This window comes from Athene noctua, chromosome Z (assembly GCF_965140245.1).
Source record: "Athene noctua chromosome Z, bAthNoc1.hap1.1, whole genome shotgun sequence".
NCBI classification, from domain to species: domain Eukaryota; kingdom Metazoa; phylum Chordata; class Aves; order Strigiformes; family Strigidae; genus Athene; species Athene noctua.
The window spans coordinates 25,833,771-25,847,352 of NC_134077.1; the positions used below are offsets into that span (position 1 = coordinate 25,833,771).

Here is a 13,582-nt window from a genome sequence, read left to right on the forward strand (position 1 = left end):
TCAGCCTAAAAGCAGCATGATCTTCTAGCTTTGCAAACCATTCTCAGACAAAAAGCTTCAGTTCAAGTTATGTGTGCCACTTATGTCTGAGGTGATTGTACTGGAGCATTTCACCAAACCAAGCATTAGCCCCGTCATGATAGGCAGATGGAAAGGGGTGTGTGTGGGTTTCTTTCTTTTCCAATTAAGTTAGCCTAATATCATTGAAAAGCCTTTGTGCTTGCCAGAACTTTCTCTGAGCAATCAGCAGCAGGACCCAGAAAAATGAAGGTGACAGGGACCAAGTTAGATGATCATGGCAGTGAAGATCAGCTTATACCTGGATACTTCACAGGCAAATGCAAACCTGCATCTTAACATGCATTTGGCAGCTTTGTGTGTGTTACCCAACACAGGCACGGTGTTTTTCCTGGCTACCCTGACAGGAAGACCATGGCAATAAACATCTATCTAAATTCATTTGACAAGAGCCCTGGCAATAATCCACAGAAGGGTTCAGGCTTCCCCCTGCTACAAGATCTGTCAGAACTGTGCTGTAAGGGCAGGTTTTCAAATTGCAGGTATATTAATAAATACTAGGTGGGGGAGTTTTTAGTCTAGTCACTTGAATGGGAACAGTTGCAACAAAACACTTCCAAAGATGAAACAAAGATTTAAACTGCAGCTATGTATCATACCTCCAGCAGCAAGCATTATATATATGTTTATAAGGAAAAAATAAATGTGTTTTTCAATAATGTTATGTAGTGCATCTTGACTTTCCTGGTTAAAAAATCAGTTGTAAGTATGTTAAGACAAAGCCTTTGTTAGTGGAGAGCTCTGGTTTCACCTCCAGCAGTTTGCGCAGGAGCTGATTTGAGCTTGAGAACACGCTGCAAAACGGAATTTCGCGGGCATTTCTCTTGTCCGAAGACCGCAACCCCGCGGCCGCCCGCCGTGTCGCCGGTGATGGAAGTGCCGGCGGGAGCTGTCACCGAGCGCGCCTCCCCTCGCGCCCCTGCCGCCGCCGGCCCGGCTCTCCCTCCCGCAGGAGAGACTGCGGGGGCCGGGACCCGCCGTGAGCGGAAGAGCCCAAACTGAGCTGAGGGGCGCTCACGAGTGGGGCAGACCCCACCCCCCGCCGCGGCTGCTGGCAGCGGGGGACCAACGAGCGGAGACGGCCGGGAGCTTTAAATCCGCGGGGCTTGAGCTGAGCTCCCCGCTTGCTTGGTGCTGCGTCGGCTACTCCGCCGTGGAGTCCAGGTGCCGGTGGGGGAAGGACCGGCTCCGGCGCGTCACGCCGCAGGTGAGGGGGTGTCGCTGTTCGCTCTAACCTGGCGGGTGAAGGGGGCCGCGCGTCCCTCCCGTCTCCTTCCTTCTCTTCCCTTCTGCCCAGAAATCCTCTAGATTCGCGGGCAGAGAGGGGTGCAGCAGGGCAGCCCTCCTGAATTATGCCTCTCACCCCAGCTTCGTCTTGGTGAGGAGGGCGGTGGGGTGCGTGCACACTTCTTCTACTTCTGGGTCATCCCCTCGGTTCTCCCCGGCTACTCTTCAGTCCTTGGGGTGGGGTGGGGATGTGTGGCGGGCGGCTGTGCAGACCCTCCATCTTCGGGGGCGCGTAGCCGCGCAACCCTCTTCCCGGGTGCTCTCCTCCAGCACACCGGTTTCGGGCAGGGTGGGGTGGGGGCGTGTTGGGCTGCGCGCAACCCTTCCCCAGTTCCCCTCCTCCAGCTCTCCGTTTTCTGGGGTGCTGCCGCGCAGCCCTCCCCCCCTCATCGCGCAACTTTGCCGCTCGTGGGGTGCAGCGTTCAGGACCAATGTACCCCCGTCCCGGTGCCGCTGACTTCCCTCCCCTCTCCCCGCAGTTCACGTACGGTGATCATCATGCAGAGCAGCCCGCAGACCGTCCTCAAGCGCAAAGTGGCCCCCACTAGGGGACTGCGCCCCCGCGGCGCCCTGGAGGACATCGGCAAGCGCGCCCCTGAGCCGACGATACGGGCTGAACCCCAGAGGGCGATGGCGGAGGGGATCCGCGGAGCGGAGCCCGGCACCAGCCTCGTCACCTTCCTGGAGAACGCGGCCAGGAGCAGGGCGCTGGGGGCCGCCGCTGAGGAGGCGCCGCTGCCAGTGCTGCAGCCGCAGCCGGAGCCCTCTCGGGTACTGCCCGCCGCCTCCCTGGGGCCGTTCCACCGCTCCCCAGCCCGGGTCTGCGGCGCCGGTCCGGGCGGGGGCATGGCCACGGCCTCGCCCGGTGCCCTGGGGCAGGAGCCGTGAGCCCCTGCAGCGCTCCCACCCCGGGGAACTGGTGGGTGCAGCCTTCGCTTGGCCCGCACTGGGTGGCGGAGGCAGGTGCTCCCGCGCTGATCCCGAGTTTCCTTGTAGTCGGAGCCTCAGCCTCTAAGCGCCGTGGAAACACCTGGATGTGCCATGCGAGACGTCAAGATGGTTCGGGCTTTTTCTGATGTTTTGCTTGATGTGGGATATGTGGATAAGGAAGATGTAGACACAGAAGATAATACTAACCTGGACTTGTGTGTCGACTATGAGAAGGACATCTACAAGTATCTGGGAGAACTTGAGGTTGGTAAGAGTAGGTTAGAACTGCAAGGGGCATCTGCTCACACAGTGAACCTCTCATTAGTTCATTATCAGCTTGGAGCTGGTATTCACTTTCACCTGTGGATTTTCCTGGGACACAAGTGATCCTTCAACTTTAAAATACAAGATTAAACTGAGCTGATAAGATAAACAGGTCCTGGTTGTTAAACCAATTTAACTAGTAGTACTAGTACCATGTTCTTTCTAGCCCATCTCTAGTAAGCAAAAGAAACCTTGTGCCCTGTGGTCTACACCTATGGGCTATGCCTGTACTGAACTCCTTGATAAGCCTTAAGATGCAACAGAGGCGACGCACTGCAAATGCTTCAGCTAAGTGACTACATCTATTAACCCTGTTCCTTCCACACAGAAAAATCAAACTATCAGACCCAAATACCTGGCTGGTCGGGAAATTGATGGGAATATGCGTGCCTTACTAGTAGACTGGCTTGTGCAAATACAGATGAAATGCATGCTCCTTCAGGAAACATTGTACATGACAATTGCTATCATTGATCGATTCCTGCAGGTGAGTGTCTCATGCCCAGTGTCAAGCAATGCTTTTCCCCTAAGCTCTAAAGCACAACCAGCACTAATCGTATGTGGCTAGACATGTTACCTTTAACAAAATAAAGTTGACCAACAGAGGGCATTTGATATTGAATTGTATGCACCACATAACCCTCTCAGCTATGAACAGTGACCTGATATACCAGAATTCCTTACTCTTCTCCCTAATTTGGTCTCAAAGTCTTCTAATACCCCTGCTATTGCCAACAGAGGTAACACCTGATGTACAGTTATTCTGTATATGCCAGAATGAACATCCTGATACGGAACAAACCTTAACATTGGCTACCTTGAAAAGCGGTGTTCTGAGCTAAGTCGTTCAAATAAATTTCTATTTCATCTTACTACAGGACAATGATGTTGCCAAGAAAACATTGCAGCTGGTTGGTGTCTCAGCTATGTTAATTGCCAGCAAGTACGAAGAGGTTTGTCCCATGAGTATTGGAGACTTTCTGAGTATAACTGGTGGCACTTACACAAAGTTCCAAGTCCACCATATGGAGAGGAAGATCCTGAAAGCCCTGGACTTCTGCCTGGGTTGTCCCCTCCCTCCACACTTCCTAAGGAGGATTGCAAAAGTAGCCAAGGTAATGCTGAGAACAGGTGTTGCTGTAAGCAACTGAAAAATATAATACTTGACTGTGGCAGCTCGTTAAAATGCTTCAAAACTTTTGAGCACTGCAACAGTTCAGCAACGGAGCCTGGTTGAGACCTATCTCCCATGTATAATTGAAACAGGTCTTGTTTGCATTCAGTCGCATGAGTCTAAACCACCCAAAAACAGACTTAAAATGCCTGCCTGGTACTGTAGGTAACCACCCAGCTGCCACTGAAAGGACTGGTCATACACTGTGAACAGCTTAATGCAGCTCAGGACTCCTCTGTGATTAAATTACTTAAATTTTAAGCCTATTGCTTAATGGAAATGTTCACTAAGGAAGTATTTCTCCCTGCTTGACTAAACAAAGGCTTGACAGGATGCTTTTGCCTTGGAGATAGCCAATACTCAACTCTGATTTACTGCAGGTGAAATTCAGAGAGTATTCTCTGGCCAAGTACCTGATGGAGTTGTGCCTTATGGACTATGATATGGTTTACTTCCCTTCATCCAAGATTGCAGCGGCTGCTGCCTGTTTGACTCTGAAACTCCTTAAGGGATGCAAGTGGGTAAGTCATGCTTGTCAGACCACCTCCTAGTGTGGGACTCTGTGCCTGTGCACCAGCTTAAAAGGCTACTCTGGGCCAGGTGCATGCCTGCTGCTTCCCTCACGGTATCTCAGCATGTTCTTGTCTCCTGTTGGCCCTTTACAAGGGGACAGCACTAGGGCAGTAATTGTCAACCCTCCTCTGCGAGACAGGAGACTGCAATTACCCAAGCCCAACAGAAGACAAAGAACTCTGTGTACTCTTATTGTTCTAGTAGGCTTGTCTAATGACTTCTTTTCCTTTCAGACACCAACTCTGCAGCACTGCACATCTTACACTGAGAGCGACCTTCTCCCAGTTATGCAGCACATAGCAAAGAACATTATTATTGTGAATGAGGGCAGTACGCGTTATTCAGTAAGAACTGCACAGTGCAAGTGGGGATTATGTGTGATTAAGTGTCTGAAGCTGGCTCGGCTGAGCCACTGCTGTCAGACTTGAATCAGATTGCTATCTTGCCAAAGTGGCATGAGCCAGCCATGAACTGGTCTTTTCTGTGCTAGAATGTGCTCGGCTTGACCACCAAGCCTCAGATGAGCTGGAATAGCGTAAGTTTTTAAACAGGGTACACTTAATCAAATTTCTCTCTCTGCAGGCAATCAAGAATAAATATGCCATGAGCACAAATGACAAGATAAGCGCTGCCGAAGAGCTGAATTCTTTCATTATCTGGGATCTAGCTCTACCTGTAATTAAATATTGATAACTGCTATCTGAACTCATGCAGAACCTTGGCACTGTGTGTAACTGTGTGTATAATGTATACTATTTCTGTGTTTTGGGCTTTGAATAAAACATCTCTACCTTTCACTTGTGATGTTTGTGGTAGAGACTAGCATCTGCCAGATTAGTCAAGTTAAGAGTGCAGTTTTATTAACTTCCATAAAAATCCACTAAAATAAATATGTATTAATAACATATCTAGTAACTGTCTACCTTTAGGAGAACACTGGTCAGAGAGCTGTGTCAACCTTCACTTACAAGTGATTTAATTATTCTTTGCCTACCACTCTTGTTACTGTAAATTTGGTCTCTAAGACTTAGTTTGACGTTTTTAGAAGGCAGGCATTCTTTATTGCAGCGCTGGATATACATGGGATCATTCTACCTAACGTATACACTAAACCAAAAGTTCATTCTTTATATTCCTTAAAGATACTCACACATTTCTCCAATTTCTCCACCTTTCTGTCTATTACATTTATATAATGCTGGTGTTGCAAAATTACACTACACATATGTGGGGGTCTCAGGTGGTCATTTGGGGAGTTAACCCCCTACTCCTTTTTCCCTTTTATGGTCATGAGTCTTTCGAAGGCAATTTCTTCTCCTTGGATGTTTCCTAGATCTGTTGTCTGGCCAAGATGGTCATTCTTATCTGCCTTGTTGGAGCATTTCTGCCAGGTTATATCTATTCTCAAGGTTAGGATATTTTCTCTCTACATTTTAAATACAAAGTTAAACATCATTTGATAAAAAGAATTTCTTAATATTTAAGGTATAATAGATCACCAAATGTTACCGGTCTCAATTTGCTGGCACTAACTGCTCGCAAGCATCAGCTAGTAGGCATCACTCTTCCTGTTGTTTTTTTTTTGTTTTTTTTTTTTGTCTTTGTTACATGTATTTAACTGTATGCCTGTTGCCCTTCAGTTACTTGTCTGAAAAATACCTAGGAGAAGGGCCTGCCTTGTTCCCTTACCCATTGCAGGTGAAGGGTTTTTTTACTGGGAAGGCTTGCGTGGGGAATAAGAGCGGCAACTAACAAATGTCATTCTGATGGCCTGAGGCACCTTGTGTCGCACAGAGGGCTCCGGTTCAGGCATGACGCTGTGCGCCCTCGCCACCCTCAGGCCGTCAGGCAAAAACTGCCTTCCCGCCTGGCGGCCGAGCACCGAACCGCCGATACGGAAGAACAGGCCCCGGATTGGCCGGCAGGCAGAAGCAATCGTCGGTCGCGCTGCTGAGGGGCGCGCGCGGGACATTTGAATGCGCAGCGATGGAGCCGCTACAGTGCGAGCGGGCCGGGGCCGGGGCCGGGGCCGGGGCCGGGGCCGGGGCCGAGGCCGAGGCCGAGGCCGAAGCCGAAGCCGAGGCCGAGTCCGAGTCGGAGTCGGAGTCGGAGTTGGAGTTGAAGGTGGACGTCCTTAAGCTGCTCTGGTCAGTGCTGGGGGGGCACGGCGAGCCGCTGGGGTGGTGGCGGTTCTGAGCAGGCCGGGGTGGGCGTGAGGGGCGGTGGCTGCGGCGGGTCCCCCCCAGAGCCTGCTCTCCGGGTCTGCGGCGTCTGACCGTTGTCGCTTTGCTTCTGCTGCAGCCTGAGAGACCAGATGAAGCAGCAGCTTACGGAGTACGGCACTGCAGTTCATGCCAGTAAGCTTATCCCTATTCTAACTCCCTACAACAACCCCTTGTGCTGCTTCTTAATGTGATGTTACACTAATAATGTGATATGGCTAATGTATACATTTTTAAAAATTATCAAAATTGCTCGTTATAGAGTTGAAATATTTTTCTTGGCTGAGCATTTTACTGCATTTCTTAGACAGCTCTTGGACACATGGTTGAATGCTTACAAAACTGCCATGTGATTGTTGCCCACTTTAGACTCCTCTGACACATGATGACAGTTTTCAGTAATCTGTTTACTGGGGTTGAAGTCTTACTAAAAGTCTGCCAAACTGTTTGGCAGCAATACTGCTTTAAGGTGTTTCTTGTTCTCATTGTATTACTGTTACTTATGTTTTCTTCCACTGAACCAGCTTTACATAGAAAATAATGTTTTGAGCTAGCTCTGACATGTCAAAAATGTGCTTATTGGAAGTATTTTAAGGCATATAGCTAATTGATAGTGTAGCCTTAGTAACAGGGGAAGAGCTGGTAAGGTGTGGAGATAAGACTAAAAACTACCTTCTTAGTATAGCCATCAAACTGCTTTCCTTTATGCTCTGTAGATTGTATTTAAAAGTGTCTATTGTGCTTTTTTTAGTGACACTCTTTCTTTGCAGATCAAGAAAGCTCCCCTGGTTATGTCAAAGAAAAGCTTATCGTGAGGTATGTCATTGGATAACTTCAAACCCTTGATGTATTTTAAAATAGAGAGGAGAAGGGTTAAGAACTGAACTTGAAGGTTCTCTTCTAGTTACTCCGTAATAAATCTCTGGATTAATGACCAGTACATTGTAGGAGTCTGGTGAAAATAAAGGAAATGAAAATAAAATATGCATAAGAAATTTTATGTTTGATGTGGCTTCTAAATTTGCAGTCCTTCTTGTGATGGCTAGAATTCACTAATATAGTTCCATGCTAAAAATACTCCTGGCTTTAATAATTTGTGGTTTACAGGAAAAATTACTTAAGACATGTAGAGAGCAAGTTAAAAATGTGACATTGCTGTTAATTTCGTTGTTATCTTCAGACTGGGATTGGGGTTTTTTTGTTTGTGTGTTTTTTTTTCTTCAGAGGCAGAGAATGTTTGCAAAGAGATATGGAAGAAGCAAAAGTCTCTTCTGAGAATAAGACATTAGCCTTGCAAAGGTAGAATCTTCTTCCCATTTATTTGGAGGTTTTCTGCTTATGTATGCACATATACATAATTATGATTAAAACAGGATTTCGAAGTGATATGTATGGTGTGTGTGGCAAACATGAGAGATTTTAGTACCACTGAACCAGTTGGAATGAAAATGGAGATACCATAGAGAACAACAAAAAAATTTACAAGTTGAAACAGTAAACCCAAAGGTTCCTTCAAAAGTGAGAAAGCCTGACTGTAAAAATCAATAAACATATTACTTGGCAGTATTTTAAAAATACACATGAAAAGGTGGAAGTTGCTAGGTGTTATACGTCTCATGTTACATGGCTGTTTGTTTCAATTCCCACCTTTGCCCAGCTTCACTTCTGCAGACTGTGGGACTAACGGTGTCCAAGTATGTTTTGCAAGAGAGAAAGGACTTGTCGCTCTCACAAATAATCATTGATATGCCTTTCTTGTCCTAAGAGTTAAGCCCCATTATTTAAGAAGTGTGATACTTAAAAGGTACTCAGTACTTTACATATGTGATTCCAATGTCAAAATGGACATAAATGGAACCTTGGAAACATCTATTTCATTACTTATCTAAGTCTACTTCTCTGTTTCTTATCAGTTCTCATCAGTTAATGTTTCCTCTCTACACTATGCAGGATCCAACTTGTGACTGCCCTGAGAAACAGAATGAAACAAAATGATGATGACTCACGGTAAGGTGTTCTTGAGGAAAGGATGACTAGAAAGGAACACACTTCACACAGTTTAATGTGACACATTTCTACATTACTTCATTGTACCTTTTTTAAAAGCAAGCTTCCTTCTAGTTTTGACTGAATGAGATAACATCCACCTTCTGGCTAGAATCAGCATGATCAGACAAAGCTTTTATATCCAGGGTGGATTTACATTTGGGCTATGAATCAACCAACCTTTGATTACAGAAATCATTATTTTTGATTCACTAGTGAGAATTGTTTCTAGATTTTTCGAGGTATTTTTTTCTTTAATGTATGTTACCTATATTTATAATAGCTGAGTATGTTACAGGCTTTTAACAGAGTCTTGCCTCTGCTTTGCTGCCTTCATCAGTTAGTTGTGTAAGAGCTTTAAAAAAGAACTGAAACTTTCAAACATGTTTAAAACTAGCTTTTAATTTCCTGCCCAGTATTAATGGGTGCATTCATATGAAGTGTAATGTAAGAAATCTAATTTCTGTCAGAAATACAGCTGAAAACATTGCACCTCCATGATGTTCCTGCCACACACCAGAATTCAGGAGTTTCGATTTCTAGGCATTTTCAGGTGGTTAGGCTTCCTTGATGCCTTCCAAACTCTGATTTGAAATGTTAGACAGACTTAACTGAAACATTAGGGAAACAGAGGGCAATAAGAAGACTGGCCCCTATATAATAACTGTAAATAAAGAAAGGGTGCAGTTTGTAAAGAAAATAAAAAGTAAGTATGCTTTATTTTGGTGTTAAGGGAAATGGGGATTTTTTTTGTTTAATCCAAATAACCTTAATTCAAAATTTATGTTGTTGGCTCATATTAACGGTCTTTAAGGTATGCAACTGTGTTTCTTTCCTTAGGCTGATCATGGAAACTATGGAACACATAGTAATGCTCAGCAGGGCAATAATTGAATATCAGCAGGTAAGTGTCAGTTTAAGTTTCTGTTGCAGTTGTGTCTACCAACCTCAACATGGGCAGGAGCACAGTTTGAAAGTAACAGGACTGCACAAGTCATATGAAGCTAAATACGTGGCCCAAAGGGTGCAGTTTCTACTGATGTTAAAATTCCTGAAATGATTACTTAGACCAAGTATGTAAGAACGTCTGCTTCTAGAGCTGCCCTTAACTATTTTTGTGGATTGAATTTGCATCATCCACGTTTTTTTTTTTTTTCAGCAAGCACGTGAGAAGGAACAGAAATTGATTGACATTAAAAGGAAAAGGCTCTGTAAGTGTGTTAGTTATACTGACTTTGGTTTATATTTGAATGTACAGTTCAGTTCATATTTTAAAGTTCTTCCTGTGGCAATATTAATTTACATCTGAAGTAACTGCGAAACTCTCAACACAATTATAAAACTTCTGAAAAGAGTAGGAAATACTGTAAAAATGAGCTGGTGTGTTGTTTACTTGAGCATCAGACTGACACGTTAGAATGACAGATGCAAGAATATACTCAAGAAGAATGTGGTGCTTTGTTATTTAGTGTAAGCTCCTCAGAAAAGTACACATCATTTAGTAATCTTAATCTGTCCTACAACATCTAAAGGATTTTTTTGTTAGACTGAACCTTTATTAAATGTTTACAGAATAGGGGAGGGGATTTACCTACAAACAACTGTCATAATAGTGTATATATATATATAGGTTTTCAGTAGACTTGTCAGAGTGGGTCAAATTTCGATGTGAAGTCAATGTTCAGAACTTAATAAGGTAAATATGGTTTTTTGAATGCTCCTACTGTTCTATGACCAGGTTTGCTAACAGATTTTTTCTATGCATAGAAAGTGGTGTATATATTGACAGTAATGAACAAACACAATAAAATATCTGTCTTCTTAGGAAAAATTAGCATCCCTACTATCTTTGGAAATAAGGGAAGGAGTGCTGTGTCAGCATTCTTTCAATGTATAAAATGCTTTTATTCAGTCTAGTTTTTAGCCTGATTTCCTATAAAAACTAGTAATATTCACAGGTGTTGTCCCTATGTCTCTTATATAACTTTGGAATTTCATTTTGATTGAATTTGAAAAGGGGAAAGGGTCTTAAACATCTGACGATAAAAGTCGTGACAGCTGAAGATGAGGTGTAGGACAGATGTTCATATTATGGTCCATGTCTGATGGAAATGCAGACAGCATACAAAGTGCTTCATTTTGCTAACAGCCAGGGAATCAGTCCATATACCTTGATACCAGGTAGCCACAGCACGTGTTGCCTCTTGTGTAAAAGTAGTATCTTGAGGTATACTGGAGGCAAGGGATGGAGTGGGAAGTTAGGGTTATTGTAGTGGAAGATATCTGAGGAAAAAAGCATCTCTTTAGTTCTACTGCTCACCTAACTACTTAACACTTTGTTTTCCTAATAATGGAACAGCACTAAAAATGGCACAGAAACAACTGCAAATAGATACTACGGTGAAAAAACAAAAGGAGGAGCAAGAAAGTATGCAAGTAACCAAACTGCTGGAGGAGATGCACAATAACTTACAAAAAGAGAGAGATACTATTACAATAATTCAACATATATTCCAGGTAATGTGTTGTAGCTTTTAGAAGCAAGCTTGCAGTTTTGCATTACAGTCAAGATAACATGGTGTATGGCAAATGTAACTTCAAACAAAACTGTGTTTTCTAAAAACTTTTAAGTAATGATGATAATGGAAAAACTACTGTATAGCAGGAAAACTTTATATGCTTTAAAAGCTAAAATCATGAAATTGCCACAAAATTCTTTGGAATAATGATTTATGGGGCTTAGAGACAGTATACGGAGTTTAGAGACAGTCTATCAATCAATCTTTATTCCTTTGTTTCCTTAAAGGTACAAAAATAATGCTTGGGTTTTTTTGAAAATGTCTGTCACAGCAGTGGCTATATTTCCTTACACTGAGAGACACCCCTCCTCCCCCAAGTCAGTTTCTCCATCTCATAGTTAGGAAAAATAAGTAGGTCTTAATCCCATGATACCAGTGACCCAGGCTGCTGCTCCTTAGTCTGCCCCATGTGGCCCACTGCAGCCTTGTGAAAGCCTTGGCCTGCAGCTGCAGCCAGTCTCCAAATACTTTCAGCAGTGTAGCCTTCAACCTTTTGGTTACCCACGTATCAGATGCTGCAGGCTGTTATTCTACCTCTCACTGTGTGATTTGGCTTTCTTCGCCTGGCCCCACAGATCCATGACTTAAGTACAAAGATAGGAGGCACAGTGAACGGTCAACTGTGATTGCAGTGCTCTTATCTGCAAACAGGTTATGAAATCCAAACGCATACAAAGTTTATTTAAAAAATTTGGACTGGGGAAAAGAGAGAACATACTGGTAGGCTTCAGGCAGAAGACAGGATATAACCATTCTATGAATCTAGATGATTAGAAGAATTTCAAGAACAGAAAGAGCACCACGTGTTTTTAGTATTGCATGCTATGTCTACTACTAGTTTGCATTGATAACAATGTTACATTTCAAATTGAGAATGAGAAATTAAATATTTGAGTGGGTTTTATATTAGATTCCTAGAATTATCTCCTGGTTTTGTATTCATGAAATCTTCTGAGCCATAAGAAGAGTGAATCTTTGGTCAAATTTTAATAATTCTCATTTTCAATCCAGAATGGCAGGGTGAAAACATTAACTGTGTTATCGGAAAACTTTATATGTTTAAAAAAAGAAAAGCTCTAAATTCCTATGTTTAAATCAGGGATGGAGTGCAAGCACCTATAGGAAATTCAAATCACCACCTTTTTTTTTTTTTGCCTGTGTGTGGACAATAGAATCTAAACCAATACATGTTTCTTCTTTTCCCCCTCATCCTGCCTACTTCAAACACTGCTGTGAATTTTAAGGGTTTCCAAATTAAAAATTAAAAACCAGACAGCTTTTGAGAGATAAGGAATAATCCTTTTAAAAGGCTTTTTTAAACTGGTAATCTTTCTTTCTTATAGAATATCATAATTGGAAGTAGAATTAACTGGGCAGAAGATCCATCTTTAAAGGCAATTGTTCTTCAGCTTGAGAAGAATGTCTATGTTCTGTGAATGGGGATAAATGATGTTCAAACTTGTAGTGTCAATGTATTAACCTTGATAGATTAATGTACATCATGAAAGGACACTTTCAGATTTTGAAGATTTAATCTTTCTGCAAGTTGTTCTCTCTAGAGACTCAGAATGTGGCCATGCAACTCTCTGAAGTGAAACTTAATTTCTAGTACACAACAAATGTTTGAACAGGTAGCCTAGCTGATAAAACTTGGCTGAAGAGCCCACTTCATCGCTGTCCTGTCCCAAGTGCTCATTTCCCTCTGAAAGGCAGCAGTCACACAAGAAATAAGAATTAATTATATATTTCAAGACTTTATGTAAAAGCAGGTTTAAAACAGGGCTCTGCCATTTTTATCCTCTTCACTTGGGCATCAGCATGCTGGAGATCTCAGACAGCATACAGATGCCTGCGGCTGCCTTTATGGGAAGCCCAAACTGGAAAAGCTAAAGTCTGTATTTGTTGGGTTATTTAGCTGTTCTTTCATTAAAGCATTATGTACAATTTTTAACAGCAAAAAATTTATACTTTTAGCGACGCTATGTGACTGTGCTATGTGCAGGTTAGTTAAACAGTGTCCAGCAGCAGATGCAACCTATAGGTCCTGTCCCATGTAGCAGAGTAAGACAACCCTAGGGAAAACGCATGTAAAATGGAAGAGCTGACTTCATGCTATCACCTATTCCACTAACCAGTATTTTAAATATATTTGTTATTGACAGCTGCGGCTTTGCTTTACTTTTTCTAAAATTAATACGTTAAGTGTTGTCAATTTTAATCAGATTTTAGATGTCGAATACTAATAAAACTCAGATTTACGTGAAGCGGGTTTTTTTGTGTTTGTGTTTTCTTTTACCTGTGACGCGCTGCCCGTCCGTGTCGCGGCGTTTGCCCCGTCGGGGCCCTGCGGGCGGCCCGGCCCGGGGCAG

The 13,582-nt window shown here is 43.4% G+C and overlaps 2 protein-coding genes across 2 annotated transcripts; both read left to right on the forward strand.

Annotated features, from left to right (window-relative positions):
* The first annotated feature begins 1,215 nt into the window (after positions 1-1,215).
* CCNB1 (cyclin B1) lies at positions 1,216-5,127 on the forward strand. The gene is made up of 8 exons (XM_074932285.1): positions 1,216-1,285; positions 1,845-2,136; positions 2,362-2,559; positions 2,948-3,106; positions 3,498-3,734; positions 4,174-4,314; positions 4,600-4,710; positions 4,949-5,127. Exons 2-8 carry the CDS (start codon positions 1,864-1,866, stop codon positions 5,054-5,056), a joined length of 1,227 nt encoding a protein of 408 aa, XP_074788386.1. The 5' UTR covers positions 1,216-1,285; positions 1,845-1,863; the 3' UTR covers positions 5,057-5,127.
* Positions 5,128-5,757: 630 nt separating this feature from the next.
* CENPH (centromere protein H) lies at positions 5,758-13,440 on the forward strand. Its single transcript, XM_074932494.1, has 9 exons — positions 5,758-6,513; positions 6,668-6,723; positions 7,359-7,404; positions 7,813-7,887; positions 8,539-8,595; positions 9,475-9,538; positions 9,794-9,845; positions 10,994-11,151; positions 12,557-13,440. The coding sequence occupies exons 1-9, from the start codon at positions 6,353-6,355 to the stop codon at positions 12,647-12,649; spliced, it is 762 nt and encodes a 253-aa protein (XP_074788595.1). The 5' UTR covers positions 5,758-6,352; the 3' UTR covers positions 12,650-13,440.
* The last annotated feature ends 142 nt before the right edge of the window (positions 13,441-13,582 follow it).